The sequence below is a fragment of the Mercenaria mercenaria genome, chromosome 5, assembly GCF_021730395.1.
Source record: "Mercenaria mercenaria strain notata chromosome 5, MADL_Memer_1, whole genome shotgun sequence".
NCBI classification, from domain to species: Eukaryota; Metazoa; Mollusca; class Bivalvia; order Venerida; family Veneridae; genus Mercenaria; species Mercenaria mercenaria.
This window is the reverse complement of record NC_069365.1, coordinates 79,695,732-79,718,395: the sequence shown is the minus strand read 5'-3', so window position 1 is coordinate 79,718,395 and position 22,664 is coordinate 79,695,732. Positions and strand designations below refer to the sequence as shown.

Here is a 22,664-nt window from a genome sequence, read left to right as displayed (position 1 = left end):
TGAAAAATAAGTACAACTACGCTTAATAATGATCGCTCTTGTAACGTTTGGTGTAAATCCCTCCAGTGATGTTAGATGTGTTTCTAGGACAAACTATGTGACAGACAAACAGGCTGACGGACGGAAATATAGACAGACTAACGAATGGAATGGACAGCACTAAATCAATATGTCTTCTCCCACTACATGTTGGAGAAATATAATCCATTATTACAGATAAAGTTATATGCGTCGTACTGGCAGCATTAGTATAAAGACGCTGCGATTTCAAATTTGTACGGGTACGCGTATATTTTTCCAATTATTTAGCTCTACATGTTCAAAATGTACCAGCAAAAGTTTCAAGGCGTAGATTAACCCAACAGTTTTATATGTAGCAAGTGTTTCTCATTGTGTAACAGAATTGTCCACGTACATATTGATGTCAGCGTAGCCTCTCCAATGTCATATGACTAAAACAGATCTATATTACTGCATCAAGAAATTCCTAAAACACATTTTCACATTTGCCTTAAAACGTTTTAATGTCTTTTTTATATCATAAGACATAGTCACGTAATATAAGCTTTCAATTAAACCAATGCACCTCAAGAAATACTCTGATCGAATAGCAGACGAAACATTAATACCCTTCTAACCCTATTACGGAAAAATGAAACCTTTTAATGACAGGTAAAACTGAGAGAAAATTCGTGTACAATTCTTCTGGTTTTGTTAAGTGAACCTAACCTACTAAAACATAAAATTGCAGCAAACATATCATAGTAATAAGAACATTAACACCACCAGAAAATAACAAGCAAGTTCGATGAATTGGCGGGGATGACTGGGTGGAGGAGCGAGGTGGGGAAGGGTACAACTTTGCACGTTAATAAAAATTCATGGAAGGTTTATGATTTGAAAAAAAAATAAGAAAAAAAAGAAATAAATTGTTGATTGGGGTATGACCAGGACGGCCGGGCTGACCAGATGTGGGTACACAGTTTCACATGTTGATGATTAATGTTCATGGGAAAAAAAAGAAAGAAGTTTAATGAAATTCTACCAATTTGTAAGTTCGTTATGTGCAAATATGTGGATTTTTAAACATTAAAGGACAATAACTCTGAAGTTACTAAAGAGATCCTTACGAAATTATGTGTGTGCTACAACATTATAGTGATCTAAATTTTTTATAAGTTTCATAGTTCTAGCTCAAATATGACACAAGTTAGGAAGCAGAAATTGCCATATTAATAGTAAAATACCTTTCACTTAATTTCATACATTCAAGACCTGTTATACGCCGCCAGAATTATTCACTCGGGCTACGTTCTCTTGAACTTATTCCACTGACATATTACCTCTATTTCGTGTTTAAGAAACGCTGAAGCATTTCTGAAGCATATTTTGCAAAATATTTCCGATAGTTTTTCATTCATATTTTTTTTCGCATTGAAATGTAGTTCCGTACCAGTGAAAAATAAAAATGATATTGCTTTTCACTGATATATTCCAGTTTTCCAATGGGCAAAAGTTATAAACGTAAAGAAAAGTGTTTTCTACGAATTAAACCATGCATAGTAGAACGTGTTTATTATAAAGAATGAAAGAATAATTCAAAATAAAATAGCCTTAATGAAAAGCCTTTATTTATAACAGTTTGGAAAATATAATTTGAGCCGAACCATGAGAAAACCAACAATGTGCATTTTCGACCAGCATAGATCCAGACCAGCCTACACATCCGCGCAGTCTGGTCAGGATTCATACTGTTCGCTAACAGTTTCTCAAATTGCAAAACAGTAAGGATCTTGACCAGTCTGCGCTGATGCGCAAGCTGGATCCATGCTGATCGCAAATACACAGTGTTGGTTTTCTCACGGTGCGGCTCATTTCATTTTATTTCAATCAGGTCCTCTAAAAGGGATGTAAACAAAACATATAGCTTGAAACTTAAATAGTCAAACTTAAATGACGGTATGTTTCTAAATTATATTCTTTGATAAGTAAGTCACATCTAAATACATAAATTTAAGGTATTAGGCCCCTAATAGCAATGTTTGAAAAATGGCATTTGCTTGGTATATTCTTACAGTTGACTGTGCTTTGCACTTTGTTGCAAATTTTTAAAAACTTTTACCGTGCCGTTTTTTATAAATTTTGTGTAATATCTGGTATTTCCCCAAGCTCTAGTAGAGACAAATTTCAAAATGATGGCCTTTATCTAAAACGTTTGCAGAGAATTCATTATACCATTATTTTTTAGGAAAGAAACAGCAATCTTTTGGTAAACAATTATAAAACTTAAAATAAAACTGTCAATGTCATTTTTTCTAGCGTGCCTCAAGTAAACGGATTTAATGAGACAGAATTCTAACTCCAACATTGAAAAATTAAGGTCGAATCCTGCGGGTCTTTTTTCAATTTTGCTCACTTCATTCAAAAATAACCTTGGGGCAGAAGTAAAACCTACCTACATTTCTTCCACAATATGTAATCTGAAGAATGAAGGCAAAATAGAGAACTTTTACCGCATGTAACTCAGTATTTCTAAAGATGTCTAACTCTACCCCTTCTCTTTCAGAGGTAAATTTACTTTGAACAGCAAGAAATCGCTTATTAAATGAATTATTTTCCACTTTTGTACAATAAATCAATAACAAGTCTTGAAAGAAGTAAAAACTTACTAGAAAAAAAGGAAAATAAAGAAAAAAAATTTTGGTCCCAGTGGGGCTTGAACCTACGCCCCCCTGAGAATTGCAGTCAAAGTAGGTTTATGGTAGGAATTTAATACTCTTCAAAAAGGAGGAACTCTGTTATGGGCCTAATACCTTAAGTACATTTTTGTGATTAATGACTTTGTCAAAAATATATAAACGAAAATTTACCTCAAATGCAGCTTTATGATTTACAATAATGAAGTACAATATTCAAAACCTTAATGCTTGGTATTGGGTATACACGAAATGTAAAAAAAAACTTCATTATAAAATATATGTATGTACATGCCAGACCAAAATAGTAAGTTATAACTTTGTTTGTCTAGCAATATCAAAGAAATTAACAAAATATTCCTTAAAGTTTACTAAACCTTTAACACAAGCACCAGTTTTATACATGTGATCTGAGAAGAGGACATTTAAAAGCAAGCATTCTCCAGTGACCAGAGAAGGATTTCAGGAACTATCAATCAACGGGGAGTAATACTGAGGACCTGAAAGTGATTACGGGACTTTATTCATATTTTAGAGGCATGTGACCATCTTTAAACACAGCCTTGGCATATCAAACAAAGTCCATTATTAAATAAATTTTGTAAATGGTGACATACACGCGGACAGTCTAAGGTTAGATCAATGCCTTCAGATCAATTAAGGTAGAAGTCGTATAAAAGGAGATAACAGTACCTGGACTTCTTCGTTCGCAGTATCCTTCACTGCTGTGTGCTTCTGAAATAAACATAAACTGAAACAGAATATCTCATTGTGAAATTTAAACAGTTCAGTGTAAAATACTTAGCAATAGTTGGCAATAGAAAAGAAAGACAAGCATTTTTTTTAAACTTATCACCTGAATAAAATTTTATGTTGGTGTTTTAAGGTTCATTCTATCAAAGAACAAGTGAGCTAAATACTTTAGATTTGCGGGTGTGGGGTTTGTTACTGAACAAATCGTATGAAAAGTATATACCAATGAATTTGTTTTGGAGCAAAGAAAACCATAAGATAGTCAAGCAATGACTACATCTCTTTTATAAATCTAGCGATGACGAATTCTAGAACTCAAAGAAAATGGTCATGCGCTTTTCAAGGGCTGCTTCAAAATACATGCGGAGTCCACTTAAAATGTATTAATATACTGAAAAGACATATATCTAGTTCCTGCTACCTTTTGAATTACCCCACTTGTTTTTCAAAGGCTCACAATTTACGCTTTACAATGATTAAATGTTTTCATCGTCGTGTTGACATGTTGACATCAAGGATTACATTTTAGTTGCTATAGATATAATCATTGCATGGAGAAATCGTGTCCAATCCCCGTCAGATATGATAAGGAATAAGTCTTCATACCGTTTACTTTAAGAGAGAGTTCTTTATCCCGATTAGCATTCTCGATAGATGCTATAGATACAATAAAACTAATGGGCCAGGTGTAGCCTAAAAGTATTCAGGAATATTTAACAGTGCGTTTAGCAAACCTCAACCTCAAATGAAATCATGTCCTTCGTTACAATATCGTAGATTTTCCAACAGTATAATTAACTTGATAAACATATTATCATTTCTCAACTTCGTAAAAATATCTTATTCCAAAAACATTACGACCTTTATATAATTTTGACTTCCAAACTAGCTATTGTCAATTTCAGCCATTTACATAAATAAAACATGGTGGAGCTCTAATATTACGATAAAAGGTATTGTCAATTACGGCCTCAATTAAGAGTTCTATCATGCCTTCAACTTAAGCCTAACAACAGCAAAGGCACATTTTATGATGTTTTTAGTTGTTACAAACCTTCGCTAATCATTTCATTCGAGACCTATCGCCCGCCGTAGATCAAACTCATGCATTTCTTTTGACGAGCTTTAAACGTATAACGTAGTAAGCTGGTTTCATAAACCTAGTTCAACTGGTGCCTCTATATATGACACTGATCTGAGAGCTGACAGTCCGAGTCAAACACTCTACATGCCATCTTGTTATGATGAATATTTGTACCACGTTATGATACAGACAGGGAAAGAAAATCAGTGCTTTATTTTTGACCACTTATTGTGACATTGACCTTCGAGCTGATGCGTTTGAATCTAGCATGCGACACATCAAATCTAAACGTTAAATGACTGGTAAACTGAAAATCCATTCAATCATGAAAGGCCATTGACAATGAGAATAACATTATCTAAATCTCACTTTCTTACACTTAGTTTACTCCTCATTTACATGCTAAAGCAATTAGCACATTTATATTGGAAACATAATGAAACGTTTTAAACACAGTCATTGCAATATTGCAAGGTTTAATGTTTGTATCATAACACAAAATAGCTTAACGATTCGATACTAATTTCAAACTATGTCTTAGGATTATAGCATATTTTTTTTATAAAGACCAGTTTACTGAGTTCAATCTGTATCATACATATATCTATATTTTTTAATGGTTTTCGGTAACCGCCCTGTTAGCGGAGAAGGAAAACCAAAAGACTATGAATAGAGAGGTCACAAGTTCGATCCCCAGGAGCGTATGGTTCTCGTGAAAAATTGATAACAAAAAGCTTTTTAAATTACTTTAGATTCATAAAACGAATCGAAGGTTACTACAACAGAATGATGTTTGTATAATGGTTAAGGTAATGGTTAAGACTAAATGAATGGTTTGGAGGTACATTCTATGTAAGTATAAATCTTTGATAATACAGTCCAAGTTTGAACATAAATACTAAAGTTTAGCTAATACTTCAATTATCATATAAACTATATGATTATCATTTACGTTCTTCACACTTCCGTCCCGTCCATCCTGCAGCACAGCCATCAGTACATCGTCCATTTATATGATCACATGTACCGCCATTACAATATCGACTGCATTTATCGCCACAATTCTCTCCATACTGTCCTCTGGCACAAGCTTTTACAATGAAATTATGAAACATATTTCAAATATCAGGTTTTATAATAGCAACCTATATACAAGTTTAAACTGCGGTTTGAACAGTGTTTCAGGTTCATTTATTGAAAAAAAACATTAAAGCGTCATGCCTCCAGATCGTTCGACAATAAAAACAATATTTTTTTAGATGTCTTGAAATAAATGCTATATTTCTTAAGAGACATTAAAACTTAATTACTTACAAATTTTATGTTAGGGAAACACACGAGAATTTGCTGGGTTTTTTTTTACATTTTACAATGAAAATCGAAAAGCGTTTGCCACGCTTTTACTCCTTCAGCTATGGTGTTTTTGGTTACGACGAAGGGAAAATGCCTTTATTGCCGCGACAGTCCGGGGTTTGATTCCGGACATGGTCATCCTTTTTTCATGATTTGGAATTTTTAAAATATTTTAGAAACAAAAATTCATATTCTAATGTTCATAATATGACCAAAACTTCAATTTGAAAGAAAGATTACTTTGTAGCCAAATCTGGAGGCATGCTGCTTTAAAGGCACCAACCATCAGAATTTGGCTAAAATGATCAATCTTTAAAATTACAGTTTGGTGATGTTATGAACATTAGAACATGAGATTAGGTTTTTTAAAAAAACCTAGTTGGGAATCAAACTTGGGCAATAAATATTTTCTTGCAGATTTGACCAAATTGATACACCACAGACAGGAATAGATACCTAATGGTCGTTAGATATAAAGTTTTATAATTAAGGCAGTTTATAACCTCCGATACCCCATTTCACTTTTCAATTTTGAATGGAAAAATCAATAAAAACAACTGATTCTTATGTATTTCTATGACTTATGATTTGAAAATAACTAAGTTTCAAAGCCTTCTGAAGAAATATATAGCATTCAAAAAAAAAACAACAAAAAAAAACAAGAAGCTGCGTTCAATAAACGCTTGATGCCCCCGGTGGCATTCTTGTCGATACAAACCAACCTTAGTCCAAAACGATTTAGCGTCATAATAAGGTCTTCTCTGAAGTATGTTCAAAATTGGGATTTTGGCCTCTTTCAGCGGCCACTAGAGTTAAAATTATAAATATCTTGAAACAAATTCTCCTCGTGAACCACTGCACGGAACTTCATCAAACTTGGTCTGTGGCATTATTGTAAAGTTACTAGTAGTCTTCTCCCAAATTTGTCAAAATGGTGGCTCTAGGTCCCTTTTACGGGCCGCTAGTTTATACTTAACACAGATGTAACAATTCATGATCTAACGTTTTGTTTGTTTGTTTTGGGTATAACGCCGTTTTTTTCAACAGTATTTAAGTCATGTAACGGTGGTCAGTTAACCTAACCAGTGTTCCTGGATTCCGTACCAGCACAAACTTGTTCTCCGCAAGTAACTGCCAACTTCCCCACTGGAATTATCAGAGGTGGAGGATGAATGATTTTAGACACAATGCCTCTTATCAAATCGTCACGGAGAACATACGCCCCACGGGGATCGAACTCGTGACCCCGCGATCCGTAGACCAACGCTTTCCCTACTGAGCTAAGCGGGCGGGCTTGCATATATAATTATTTGTCAAACAGTCAAAGTCAGATGAGCGAATTCTGTTAAAATTAAGAATGAAATATCCTTATGATTCACATCATTTACGTAGTTTACATTATTTTGAGGAAAAAACATGTATCTTTAAATAAGATGTTGCTGTTTTGAAAGTTTTGATACTGAGATGTACCAGTAAATATTCACATATTTTCAGCAAAATATTGTACTGTCCAACTTTGTTCAAGCAAGTGCTCCAACTTGCTCGGCCAATGGAAATTTATTCGAGACATAGGTAGTTCGAACTAACTGAATTTCAAATATAATTAGGTAAGACTTGCTAGAGAAACGTGACGCACTGCATATCTTACTAAGCAATTGGCGAAAGAAAGTACACATGTATTGAAATGCTATAAAATACAGTTTTATGCTTATTCAAAAACAATTACATTAATTGTATACCATATGAAGGTAGAGGTTTTATAAGGACCAATTTGAAAGGTGGAGTTCAAGAGTATTGCAGGCTATTCGATCATTCTGCAAATGAAGTTGGATGTACCATAAAGCTTTTTTTATAGTTTTTACAGCTATAATTCCAGTAACTTTATGCTGCTTAAATTTATTATATTATGATTATTTTTTAAAAACAGTGCTGTGTTCGTAAAGAATAGAAAAAATCAAGAACAGTTACATTCAAGTATTTTTCATGCATTTGGATTAACTGTACTCAGACAGACTGGAAAGCAAATGTGTATCATTGTTGGAATCATAAGTTTCAACAAGTGAATAAATAAATTATAAAATCATGTATCTGGTCAGTCTTATTTCTGCAGATAGGATAGCCATGCAGTGGTTTCTTAGACCATAGTTAGGTGAGGCATTGCCACTGATCATATCAATTTGCACCTTGTCTGAATAAACAGCTTTTGATTAACTAATGTCCATTAAATGGTCATTAAATAACATGCACGGATTAGGGGAAAAGAGAGAAATTCTCTGAGATCTGGGCAAAAAGTACAAACTGAAATGGTAATTAATGCATATTGTAATGGTTATAAATGATATTTTATCATATGTTGCATATTCTTTGAGTTTAAAGATGTATATCAAAGACGAAATATAAAATAATGCACTGACTTTGACTGCAGGAGTCTCCGACATAACCTGATTTGCAACCAGACAGACACGACCCATCGACCTTCTCACATGGTTCACTATCCTTGCAATTTCCGCTACACTTACTACTACAGTTGATGCCAAAGGTACCATCTTCACATTCTGTTAATAAACTCAAATCATTATATGAGCCGTGCCATGAGAAAACCAACATAGTGTGTTTGCGATCAGCAAGGATCCAGACCAACCTGCCGCAAACGGAATCCGCACAGTCTGGTCAGGATCCATGCTGTTCGCTTTTAAAGCCTATTGGAATTGGATAAACTGTTAGCGAACAGCATGGATCCTGTCCAGACTGCGCGGATGCGCAGGCTGGTTTGGATCCATGCTGGTCGCAAAGCCACTATGTTGGTTTTCACATGGCGCGGCTCATATAGTGAATTCTCTTATATGTTATATCTTTAGTAACGATTAGGCATTGAATTACGTATTTATAAAGCAGTTATTAATAAATAAAATAGCAAAACAAACATATTTTTTAATTAATATACAATGCACTGTAGAGCATCCGTTATTAAGACAACTGATTTTATAATCACCTGTTTTCAGGCTGTAAAGAAATAAAAGTGGTTCAAGTTCTTTTAGGTACGTCTTATTTTTAACTTATATAGAACTTCCATATTCACACTTAAAATATTGATGTAAGATCCAACTAAAACATAACTAGCCAAGTGTCAAGGGTTTTTTTTTCAGAAATGAAATTATATATGCATTAATTATGACACATATTTTCGTATATTCGTTTATGAACAAGAATAAGAAAAATACGATATATATATTCATTCTTACTATATACGTATTCAATTTATCTCATTTAGAGGATAAATGTCTCACTGTCAAGTTGTATAAAACTTATTTCGTTGCAAGTATCACGTTATTGTAGATATATACATTACTGATAATGTTACTTTTAATCAAACGCAGTTATGTGTTTTTTTCCAAAATATCTTAAACATTTAAAATGTACAGTGATAGGTCCGTTATTTCTTAAATAGTGCAACTGTTTCTAAATGTAACTCGTAACATATTTTAGGTGATTATTTGAATAAGAAAGAATAATATCAGACAATTTCACAGTGAAAAGATCATATATAAATTCACTAAAAGGGAACTTCACTTGAACGTGGAAGTCTTTTGAATTGTGAATAATCGAAAGTACGTATCAAATGTATACTTCATTGAAAAAATAGTGTGCAACCTATTTTTTTACCAATCAGAGCGAGTTATGTTTCAAAAAAAAGTGGTTTCTTATTCCTTAAGGCCAATGTGACTGTAGCAATAATTTTCGAAGAAGAGCCCTACACACTGAAGAACGTCAACTGAATGCACATGTGTACCAATGACCGCCCCTTCATCGTATTTCAAAGGAAGCCGACACATTTCTGTTAGTCAAAGGTAGGCGGAGAATCCGACACGACTGACTATGCAATTCTGATTGGTCAAACGAAGATTTCACACTATGTCAGATAGAGTCCATGAAGAGAGTTCTTCGAGAAAAAGAAACCTCGGCCGGTCCCTCTACTACGCTCCGTTTCCCTCCCTATCGGTTTCTTTTTCACGAAGAATTCACTTCATAAACTCTATCTATAACAAAGATCTACATAATTTCTTACAAAAAATAGCTATTATACACAAACTTTCTTTCTCTACTTACATCTCAATTAGATTAGATAGTTGTTTGTTGACAAGGAATGACATTGTATTTGTACATAATGATACGACTGTTATTAATGTTGATCACATTTCATTCCTGCCCACCTGTCACAACAGCCATTGGTACATTGTCCATATTCACGTTCACAGTTACCACCTACACAATGTTGACTATATTATTTTTTATGACCCTTACTGGGAGAGAAAACTAAACACATATCTGTTGTTAAATGGTCATGGGATGACTTTATTTATTTGTACAACATATAAGAGATAATCATTGAATCGTAATACAAATGTATAAGCGTTGCATTGGAAATCATTTTTCTATAAAACAGTCAGTGAAAACAGATGTATAAGATTAACGAATGGTAACGAAATGTGAAGGGTTCGTTCGAAATGGCCAAAAAGATAGATATTTGCTAAATTTCATTTTCTACTATAATATTCTGTATAATCTCGACTGGTAAAAACTTTCAAAAAAATGTAGATTTGTAAAAGGATGTAAAGGGGATTATTGACTATTAAGTGTCCGCCAACAATGATAAAAAATTCCGTTTACCAAGAAGGTTTGCAAAGCTGAGTTCACTTTCAAATATTAACTGATAAAGCAATATCTACATACTCTGAAAAGGGGCTCATTTATTAATGATGCTTGATAATTGAAATATAAACGTCAGCCGACATTGAGTGAAGAGAATTTTGGTCGGATACCCGCAAAACATTAAAATCAAGGTTATCACGGCGACAAAGCTTTTTAACTTTAGCTAGAGTACGTTGTATTCTGAATTTAGAACAACTACAATATGTCAGCTTTTTAAGGTTTGGTTTGTGCAAAACGGAAATAGATTACTGTCAAAATGTGTGGCTACAATGCAATACATGTATATGACATATTTTGTTTTAAAAAGCAACATCAACGAACAGCTTAATTTATATTTACTTTAATCAAAACAAAGCAGCTACGGTAGTTTATAGTCATATCATTTAGACAATTATCGATAAACAAATAAGCCTTACTGACTCTAATTTGTAAGTAAGTCATACAACAGACATTGGTGAGGGATATATGAATTAAACAAATATTAGCAGAACAGCTTCACTCAGTTAAAAAAAAGCACCAACATTATATGCAGAGAATGAAATCATATCAGATAATTATTCTGTAAAAGTTTGTTACATAATGCTAAATATTGAAAAAGAGACACACGTTTGAAATGAGTCATCCTAGACATAAAATGCGCAAAAACGTGTTAAGCTATATTTACATACATCCGGTAGATATAACTAAGAATTAGCAAAACTTGTTCATTTTACATGCAGTTTTTGCGGAACACCAACTGAAATTTCAAACGATTTTACATAACATGAGGGCCATTTAAAATGTAGCGTTTGAAATATCCCGAGGGCTAATTTATATTAATGGCTGCGTTGCAGGAGTGTGAAAACGTAAATGATGTTTATTTGATATTTTTATGTGATATTGTTTAGTAGTTTTAAGCTCTTATGTACAAGCTGTGACTGTGTTATGAAATGATGTAGACTTACATAAAATATTTTGTTACGAAAATGTTACATACCATTCATTTAGTCTATTATCTTGAACCATTTAACTTACATCATTATGTTGCAGAAACCTTTGATTCGTTTTATGAATCCATTTCATTTACAAAGCTTTCTGTTTTCAAATTTTCACGAAAAATGTACGTGCCCGGGGATCGAAATTTTGATCACTCCATTCACAGTCTTGCGGTTTTCTATTGTACCGACGAAACACAAACCCTGGTTTTATCTTAAATGCTATAAGCGTACGGCTTTTTTAACATTAGTATCAAATTAGTTATAATACAAACATGAAACCCTGCTGGGTTTTTCAAAATGCAACGGATTTCATTGTCTAAGATATGTTACGAATTAACTATAAGTTAGATAAGATATTTCTTTTATTAACTGAATTGCAGTATGCAATAAATGTGTAACAGGAAATATATATAAAAGGTAATTGTATGTTATGTTAAGATGCAAGTAAAATTGTGTTATACTTATGTATGAAATAATATCATGGAATTATAGCATATCTGTGCTCCAGGATTATTTGTTAAAAACAATATTTTACATAACTAAAATAATGTTATATTGATTAACTTGTTTCAGTCAAATACCAACGATACTACGTGGCAAGCAATATTTTAAGATACGTAACTCAATGTAAATTTGTGTTCCATATAGTAAGCATGAAATTCTATCCGACGTGGCAAACAGATAAGAACATCCTAACAGAATGCCTGTATAATTTCTGCAGTAGATACATTTTCATAAGTATCATTTCATTCTATTTTCATGGACATTAGTCAAAAATATTAAATTTAGTTTTCACAGAGTACTGGATAACGTTTGAAAGTACTTTACGTTTACAAAAACATACACATGGCCCTTTTAAAAGTAACACCAGGCATGTATAAATGGGTCAAGTTGCAAAAAATTGCACACTTACCATAGACTTGATATCTTATGCATTTTTATATAAAATACAAAAGAACCTGTGTCACATTTTACTCTCTTCCAACCTGCTTTGCAACCACCCAGACAATGACCATCAATGCTATTACACGTTTCAGAAACCCCCTTATGCAAATATATATATTACCCTGTTATGTTGGTTTATAATTTTTTGGGATAAATAAATAGCTAAACTGTTTGTATCAAAGTCATATAATAAGAGAAAGCATAAAACAATAATATTAATTGTTTCGTTTATTCTAATCGGTATATGTTTTAATGCATCCTTTTGTAAGTGGCTGCAGTATTTCAAAATGGTTAGGAACATTTATATTTAAACAGAATCGTACAGTTAGACATACAATTTCAATCTGACACTTAATCAAATTTCAAAATAAATTATTTTAGTAAAGTATCCTAATTCTATACAAATAAAATAGTGTAATGTTTTAAACACTATAACATTCTATTTGCAGTCGAATGTTATAATGTTATGTCTCATTCTATTCTCATAAAAAAATACCATTTAAACTCATCAAGGTTTATGAAAGAGTTACCAAAGAATATCAAGTATGTAAAACGTAATTAAATCTACCTTGTAAACACGTTTTACCGCTGAAGCCAGCTTCGCAACCTTCGTTACAAGTGCCGTCGACTTTGTGACAAACTGTCCCTGCCTTGCAGTTACCGCATGTCTTAGCACAGTTGAAACCATAAAAGCCGTCACTGCATTCTTGTAAAATGAACAAATATAAAACAATATTGTATGCAAATAAAACAAGAGCTGTCAAAAGAGACAGCGCGCTCGATACTTTCGATGCTGGTTAGTGAAACTGGCACATCTGTGGAATCAGAAGCTGTCACTGGAGTGTCTATTTACTCCAATGGTGGATGAAGATATTGCAAAATAGCCTGAGTCTGTGTCAAAAATATTAAGTAATAACAGAGGTAAAGACAAAGTGTATCAAAACACTATATAAGTATAGTCTAAGCAAACAAAAAGGGGGCATAATTCATTAAGGCTATATACCAATAAAAGTAAATTGTTCTTTGTTTCATATAAAATCCATCTACTTCTGTACAATTTCGATACAGTTTATAGATTTCACTCCGTCGTAGACCTATTTTCCACAAGATATCCATACATTTGCTTCAAAAAAACGAAAAGAAAAAGGAGTGTTGAATAGTATGCAGTGAAATGCAAGCCAACTGAACTCAGGTACCCTCATATTGCCGCATTTCAGAAAGCGGTCCGCAGAATAAACACTCTACTTTCGTTTTCAAGTAATCAAATCGAAAACATGCGAATATTAGCATGAAAAGTGTCCTATGTTATGTAGAATTCATTCCACGGGTGCAATAAAGCCCATTTGGCCCCCGATTTACGCGCAAATGCGCGAAAAATGGAAAAATTAGGATCTATTTATTAGGGACTTCTTTCGACTATACCACGGAAGCACATTTTTGACCGAATTACTGCTATATAACCTATAATACTGGGGCAAGAGTTATGCATCCTGTGTCATATGATGTGGGTGATGATGTGGAACAAGTACTTCAAGTTTGAATCAAATGCATTTCATAATAACTGAGATATAGAGAAAATGCAACAAAATTAACCTTTAATTCTAAGTAAAAGGGGGCTTAATTCATGATATATTGGTGCCAGACTTATGCTCCTTGTGTCATATGATGTGGGTGATGATGTTGGACAACTATTTTAAGTTTGAATCGGATTCACACAGTAATAACAAAGAGAGTCAAAGTTCATCAACAGTTTAACCTTAAATTCTAAGTAAAAAGGGGGAATAATTCATAAAAAATTGGTGCAAGAGTTATGCACCTTGTGTCATACGGTGTGGGTGATGATGTTGAACAACTATTTTAAGTTTGAATCAAATCCATTCAGTAAAAACAGTGATAGAGTGAAAGTGCATCAAACTTTTAACCTGAATTTCTAAGTAAAAAGCAGGATTTATTCATGAAAAATTTGTGTCAGTGTTATGCATCTTATGTCATATGATGTGGGTAATGATGTTGAACAACTACTTTAAGTTTGAATCAAATCCATTCAGTAATAACAGAGATAGAGTGAAAGTGAAATCTAAGTGAAAAGGGGGATAAATCATGAAATATTGGTGCCAGAGTTATGGCTCTTATTCAGATGATGTGGGTGATGATGACGAATAACTGTTTCAAGTTTGAATTAAATCCACCAAGTAATTACAGAGATAAGTTGAAAAAAGGAAAAGTGTAAAACAAACTTTAACCAAGGTGGGGACGCGGAAAGACGCCGACGCCGGGTCGAGTAGGATAGCTCTCCTTATACTTCGTATAGTCGAGCTAAACATTAAAAGAATTGATAGCACTAGATATAAGTACAACTTATTCGAAAAACTCGAAAAACGTTTTAAATATTTTCATTTTTGAAATGAAATTCATTATCTGGAAACACAGAAACGAATTAATATTTTCAAATGTTAAGCATGGAAGTGCTGTGATGGAAAGAAAAATCATATCAAATGTAAAAGATTTATTTAAATTTCAAACTTTAAACAAAGAAGAAGATATAAAAGTTCTCAATAGAATTAAGTTATGATTAAAGGGGAACAACTCAAACAGCTTGACGAGTGCATGCTATATTGCTATTACATTCTTTCGGGTATATATACATCTAACTTGTAAGATCCGTATTTTTTATGTTGATCTTGCATTCTTTCGAGTATATATATATATTTATATAATTTATTTGTAAGATCGGTACTTTAAAACGCGACAGGTCAATATACTTTTTTTAAACTATCTTAAACACAGAGATCTTGTTTCGAACTTGTTTGAACAAGGGAAAGTTTGTTTGTTTTTTGTGTTTTTCAAAAACAATACACAATATAATGCTATCCATATGTACGTGTAGTAAGACATTTCATTGTAATCTATATATGATATATGAACTGAATTTCTTTATATTAAGAACCTATATGATGCATTGCTGAACGTAAAACCCTTCATATTTTGTATGTAATGTTGTTGAAAATAATAATAATAATAATAAAAAAGAATTGTTTTGAGAAATTATAATCGATATATTATTGCATCCTTTTATAAGTGGATGCAGAATTTCAAAATGGTGAGTAAAGTTTATCTTTATTAAATCACTTTAATTAATATTAATGTAATTTTTATTCACATTGGCTGAATTAATTCAAGTGATGAAACCATCCAACTGGCTAACAGAAGGTCAGTGTTTTTACCCAGGTGGACATGTGTCAACAGTATTTACAGAAGAACCGGAAGATTTATGAGTGGACAGTACTTTCAAATAAACATGTGAATGAGTCAAGCATTTATGACAGAATCAGGCATGAATTGGTTCAGTTTTGATGACATACTAATTAGCATATTAAACTGAGAGTGTAATTCATGCTTACCTATATCACATTTTGTTCCTTTCCGACCTGTTTTGCACCCACTCATACAATGGCCATCAATGTTACTACACATTTCAGAACCCCCTTCACAATAACCGCTACAATTATGTCTGCATTCATCACCAAAGAAACCGACTGTGCAATCTAGATATGCAAATAAATAGATATGTGGATAAACTGTAGTATCTCAACTTACCACAGTCAAAAGTTACGTGTTCAAGATAGACTTTCAAAACAATAAACTAATAAGACATACTTTGTGTGCACATTTTTCCTGTATAACCAGGTTTGCAGCCATTCGGGCATTGACCATCTGCTTCATCACACATATCACCGTCTTTACAATTCAACGAGCACTTGTTCAAACATCCTTGACCAAACCATCCGTTATCACATTCTGTAAAAGCAAATACGCAACGCGAAGGAATGACCACATTTTATCAAAGACACGACTTTAAATGTATTTAACAATACTGTTTAATGATGTTCTCAACTTTTCAGTTTTAAACGCAATATTAACAATTACCAAGAAAAAAAAGGATAAACATTTTTCAGAGAAGAGGATGGAATGAAACCGAATAAAGACCGACATTAGATAATTTGATATTAAAACAAGAAAATATAAAACATAAAAAGAACTAAACAGCAATATCTAACAAAACAGCAGCATTCAAAATATACGTTGAGACGTAAGGAAATATTTAGACTAGCTACTAGACTAAGATTTGTCATAAAATTTAATATTTGTAATACGTAATAGTGATGGAAGTAAGTCTATTGTGGAGATTCTCTCTTACAAGTGAGTGTAAGTTTTTGATTTGATATCGGACAAAAAATATAAGTTGGCTACACTCAAAACGTGATTAAAGTAAATAAAAATGTCATAATTAAGGAGATAGTCTAGGAAGTTTTGCAAGAGTATACTTCGATCGCATCTGTGTCCATTCCATCCGTCGTGACAACCAGATAAGCAGCTTCCATTCACCTTACTGCAGGCAGCGTATCCACCGTTACACTTTTCACTACATTTACTTGAACAGTTTATGCCATAAAAACCTAGCCTGCAGCCTGTTTAAAGCGAAGCAAGCACAATAAGTACCTAAACAAAGTATAACAAAGTATTATTGTCTTTATATGAATCTCCAAAATGATGAATCGAGACAATTTTGCACTAATGCTATATAAAAAAAAACGTTCAGGATTCACGCCATGAAAGTAATTCGACTGGAAACTGTGTTCCATGATTAGATTAGTCTAAACTGGGGTTTTCAAAGGGGAAAAGATACTGACAACTGATCTAAAAGTATCAGGTATAACAAAATTAAATAAGTATTAACTGACCAAGAGCACATAGTTTCCCTTCGTATCCTGGTTTACAGCCATTTCGACAAGACCCATTAACTTTCACACATACTTCATCGTTCTTGCAATTTCCGCTGCAGTTTGTTAAGCAGTTAATGCCAAATGTACCGTCTTCACATTCTATTAAAGTATACATTATACGATACTTCATACATTGAAGAAATAATATGTTTTAAAAAGAAAATGTAATTATTTATGATACATGTACAACCAGTTTCAATCAAGCAGAATACGATTGTAAAGCTAGCAGATGACGAGGTTTAACTACCACATTCAAAAATAATAGCAATAGCCTTCAGACTTTAAATGTAAAAATATATTTGACTTTAATATTTCTAGAAGGAGGCGTTCAAGTCAACGAAATAAGCATTGTTCACATCTTCAAACCTTTGACCCTAAGTTGTGACCTTAACCTTGTGAGCTGAAATAGTCGGATAAGCGTTAAGATATCACAGACATAACATACAGAAAACTGAAACAGGAGAGCATTTCCTATTCTTAAAACGAATACTTAATTTAAAACGTGTAATGCAAGGAAATACGTTTTTATGTTACCTTGATCACAAGTGTCTCCCTTCCATCCTGCCTTACACCCATACTGACAACGTCCGTTTACGTGACTACACCAGCGCTTTCCATTTTTACAATAATCACTACATTGTCTGGAACAATTTTTACCGTACATGCCATACTGGCAGCCTAAAATGTAGACAAAAATTATTCGTAGGATGATAACGCTTACACTTTTTTATCTGTCTTTCCCTTTAATTCATTAACATGTGAGACGTAGAAAGCATATATAAAAGAGACTTTTATATTGTTTATAAATCATTTCATGTCTTTAAAGGTATGTTACATTTTGGGAAAACCCATGTCAGTAAAAATATTTCAGCAAACAGCAAGAAACTTACTATTTCTCTCTTTTACATCTAAATAATTTTCTATAGTGAACGTACAATTGTATAAGCAAAGTAATGATATGAATGTTATTTACGTTGATCACATTTCATTCCTTTATAACCGTCACGGCAGCCACTGATACATTGTCCATATTCACGTTCACAATTACCACCTACACAATACTGACTACATCTTCCTCTACAGTTTTCTCCATAATTTCCACTGATACAAGCTTTCAAAATAAAGTATAGATTTGTAGTACGATGTAACGGAAATATCGATACTATCGTGTTTACACGATGGCTATAAGTTCCTTTTCGAAGGTGGGTTCACTGTAAAATAATAACTGAATAATACATGGCAGTTTGAAAGACAGCTAATTCCTCCGACACTGTTATGGATAGTGAAGGGGTTAATATTTGACCCTTAAGTTATGACCTTGGCCTTGAACTGACATGGCTGATTCATAAATTCCACACATTGTCTTGATAAGGTGATTATTTCACTCAAGTTTCATGAAAATCCTTCAAGGGGTTTAGGAGAAACAGAGAGGACACAAAATGAAAGGCTCAAACCTTTGATCCTTAGTTGTGACCTTGATCTTGAGCCGGCATGGCTGACTCGTAAGTTCTGTACATTGTCTTGATAAGGTGATCATTTGACCCAAGTTTCATAAAAATCCTTCAAGGGGTTTAGGAGATATGGAGCGTACACGAAAGTGTTACGGATGGAAGGACGAAAAGACAGAAAGACAGAAGGACGGACGGACGGACGGAGACTATTCCTATAACCCCAACCACTCGTGGCGGGGGATTAACATATCTACATATTCTGAAATGCAGCTATGGTCTTTCACTATCATGACACCTAGAAAAGCATCGATAAACCGGAATACGTTTTGGTTCTACATTTTCATTCAGAATCCGTAAAACACAAGAATTTAGTGAAGGAAAAATGAATTGAAACGAATACAGATGGTAATTCAAAGTCCTGTCGACAGCTTGTTAGCAAACATAAAGTTAAACGAGAAATATCTTTAAAAATGATGGTCGGCGAATTGTAATAAGGAAAGAAGTTTATGAATTTTTCATCTAACATTCATCTTTCATCTAACATTTTTCAAATTGCAAAACTAAACACCGCACTTTAACAATTTAAATGGTTCTCTTTTAATTTTTCGCAAAGGTTTCGTAGGGTTGCAATTTTGTTTCTTTTATCCTTAGACAAATAATTACAGCAGTAGTTTGATGAAGATTCATGAAGCGCTTCATGAGAAGAGGTCATTAAACGTGTTTATATTTTTAGCTAAATTGGTCCCTATCCCCATTTGTAACAAAAAAGCAGGAGACCTTACGATATTGTTACACATCGAGTTTGATAAAAATCCATTACATTTTAGTGGTTAATGCGAAGAAAGGCATATCTACTTTTAGCTATAGTGGTCCCTAATAGGGCCCAAGTTCCTATATAAATAAATTTGGAAGAGGACCTTATAATGATGCTTCAGACCAAGTATGACAAAGATCCACCAAGCTGTTCATGAGACGCTGTATAAAGGCATTTCTAGTTTTAGCTCTAGCAGCCCCTAAAAGGGGTTAAATGTCCCAGCTGAACAAAGTTGGCTGTGGGCCTAATAAAGATGCTACAAATCAAGTTTGATTAGAATAAATGAAAAAAAAATCAAAGGATTTTTTTATTTATTATTTTTATTTATTTCTAAAATAGGCCAACTGATCCCGCTTTAACAAATAGCATATTCGCTATTCATGACTCTTTGGACAATGACGTCACACCTATAAAAAAAGTGAAGGTCAAGCAAAACATACAATTGTAATTATTTCAATATTTCTGTTTCATAAGCAAAGATTGACAGTAGTCAAACTATGCAGCGTACCTTCATTTCAGTGTAATGAGATTCAGTCGTTATATAGCATAATAAAACAGATTTCAACTGAGTTCAATATTTGCATACCATACTAAAGAAAAATATTCAAATATAATAAATCAGTTAAATAATTTGTAACAAATATATCAAAGCAAACAAGTACTCATTTTAATATGCAATCTGAATAAGTCACAAAAGCAAGAAACCTTTTCATATACAGACGACAACTGTGACAAGGAAAATCTTTTAAAAAGCACTTCTCTACATAAAAGACTCTTATCACACCCTTATTCATGTGATACGCAGACCGTATTCAGCTCTTTCTTTAATTTGATATATGTTGGTATTTAAACAGGTTTTTATCATATTTATTAAACCTACTTATCATTCTTATCATTTTGAGATATATCAATATTCTTGCTAAATATACTGAGCCAAAGTTAGCTTTAAAACTGTGAACAACGTCGTTTAGGATAAACGCTTTGTCTACATTTCACTCGGCGTAGCACAATCAACAGAGTGAAAGAAATTGACACTCTCGTCCAATCAGACAGAGTGTTGCATAAATCTTCCATTTTGATAAATTATCTATGATGCGTTATCAAGTAGTTTGATTTGCAAACTGAAGTCACGTGGCATAGGTAACGAAAACGAATTTAGACGGCGTCGCCGAAAAAGTTCAAGTATGGTAATCAGCTGGGAATAAATAAACTTTATGTCATGAAACGCAGAATCTAAGTAAATCAATGTTTGATTGTTTATTTGTGTGAATGGGTTTTTAATCGCTTTTTTCTTACACAACGGCAGTCAGTTCAAGGTTGAGATATTGAAGCATTATATGTTTAAAAAAGTAAAAGGTAAATGTATATTTTTCTGTTTTCGTCACATTGAATTAACCAGTCTTTGCAGGTCCTGCACCAGTACTGACTTGCTCTAAGTTTGTAATGAATAACTTCTCCATATAAATCGATTGTGGTGATGAAATATCTTAGTCAGGTTAGTATTTGGTTACCAACCTGCAGTCAGCTAACGACAGGTCAAGATTGAGACATTGAAGCATTATTGTACTATTAAATTGTTATTAAAATCGTGCATTTTGGTATTACTACTAAATGCTCAATATTTATATGAAAAGAAGAGATTTGTTTTGTCTAAAAGCAACGCTGTGAATGATCCAAAATAGCTAGGTTGCATACTTATAAGAACAGTAAGTTAACGGTCAGTTCTTTCAATGTTTTAATTTATGAGTTGTAAGCTGTGACATAGAAGAGACATATGAAGGAAATCTATCTATTAGATAGAAATAGCAGCAACATTTTTATTCGGTCATAAGTAATCTTACGCATGTCAATTTTTATCCCCCACCGATGAAATCGGAAGGGGATTATTGAAATGGCGTTGTCCGTCCGTCCGTCCGTCCGCAGCAATTTCTCAGTAACTATACCTGGTAGAAGTTCATGAAACTTGAAATAAACATGAACCATCATAGTTTGAATCGGATCCATTCAGTAATAACAGAGATAGAGTCAAAGTTCATCAACAGTTTAACCTGAAATTCTAAGTAAAAAGGGGGAATAATTCATGAAAAATTGTTGCAAGAGTTATGCACCTTGTGTCATATGGTGTGGGTGATGATGTTGAACAACTATTTTAAGTTTGAATCAAATCCATTCAGTAAAAACAGTGATAGAGTGAAAGTGCATCAAAACTTTAACCTGAAATTCTAAGTAAAAAGGGGGAATAATTCATGAAAATTTGGTGCCAGAGTTATGCACCTTGTGTCATATGGTGTGGGTGATGATGTTGAACTACTATTTTAAGTTTGAATCAAATCCATTCAGTAATAACAGAGATAGAGTGAAAGTGCTTCAAAACTTTAACATGAATTTCTAAGTAAAAAGCAGGAATAATTCATGAAAAATTTGTGTCAGAGTTATGCATCTTGTGTCATATGATGTGGGTAATGATGTTAAACAACTACTTTAAGTTTGAATCAAATCCATTCAGTAATAACAGAGGTAGAGTGAAAGTGCATCAAAACTTTAACCTTAAAATCTAAGTGAAAAGGGGGGATAAGTCATGAAATATTGGTGCCAGAGTTATGGCTCTTATTTCAGATGATGTGGGTGATGATGATGAATAACTGTTTCAAGTTTAAATCAAATCCACCTAGTAATTACAGAGATAAGTTGAAAAAAGAAAAAGTGTAAAGTGTAAAATGATGAATCGAGACAATTTTGCACTAATGCTATATAAAAAACGTTCAGGATTCACGCCATGAAAGTAATTCGACTGGAAATCTGTGTTCCATGATTAGATTAGTCTAAACTGGGGTTTTCAAAGGGGAAAAGATACTGACAACTGATCTAAAAGTATCAGGTATAACAAAATTAAATAAGTATTAACTGACCAAGAGCACATAGTTTCCCTTCGTATCCTGGTTTACAGCCATTTCGACAAGACCCATTAACCTTCACACATACTTCATTGTTCTTGCAATTTCCGCTGCAGTTTGTTAAGCAGTTATTGCCAAATGTACCGTCTTCACATTCTATTAAAGTCATTTTATACATTATACGATACTTCATACATTGAAGA

At 33.2% G+C, this 22,664-nt stretch overlaps 1 protein-coding gene across 1 annotated transcript in view; it reads right to left on the bottom strand.

The window, feature by feature from the left end:
• Positions 1 to 22,664, bottom strand: part of LOC128546229 (multiple epidermal growth factor-like domains protein 10) — a 46,866-nt gene that overhangs the window by 11,279 nt on the left and 12,923 nt on the right. Inside the window, exons 5-15 of the mRNA XM_053544101.1 lie at positions 22,477 to 22,617; positions 18,276 to 18,413; positions 17,837 to 17,980; positions 17,261 to 17,401; positions 16,844 to 16,987; positions 16,176 to 16,316; positions 15,920 to 16,063; positions 13,087 to 13,224; positions 8,301 to 8,441; positions 5,486 to 5,623; positions 3,390 to 3,431 (exon numbers count right to left, since the gene is read on the bottom strand). Coding sequence (XP_053400076.1) covers positions 3,390 to 3,431; positions 5,486 to 5,623; positions 8,301 to 8,441; positions 13,087 to 13,224; positions 15,920 to 16,063; positions 16,176 to 16,316; positions 16,844 to 16,987; positions 17,261 to 17,401; positions 17,837 to 17,980; positions 18,276 to 18,413; positions 22,477 to 22,617 — 1,452 coding nt within the window. The remainder of the gene's footprint in view (positions 1 to 3,389; positions 3,432 to 5,485; positions 5,624 to 8,300; positions 8,442 to 13,086; positions 13,225 to 15,919; positions 16,064 to 16,175; positions 16,317 to 16,843; positions 16,988 to 17,260; positions 17,402 to 17,836; positions 17,981 to 18,275; positions 18,414 to 22,476; positions 22,618 to 22,664) is intronic.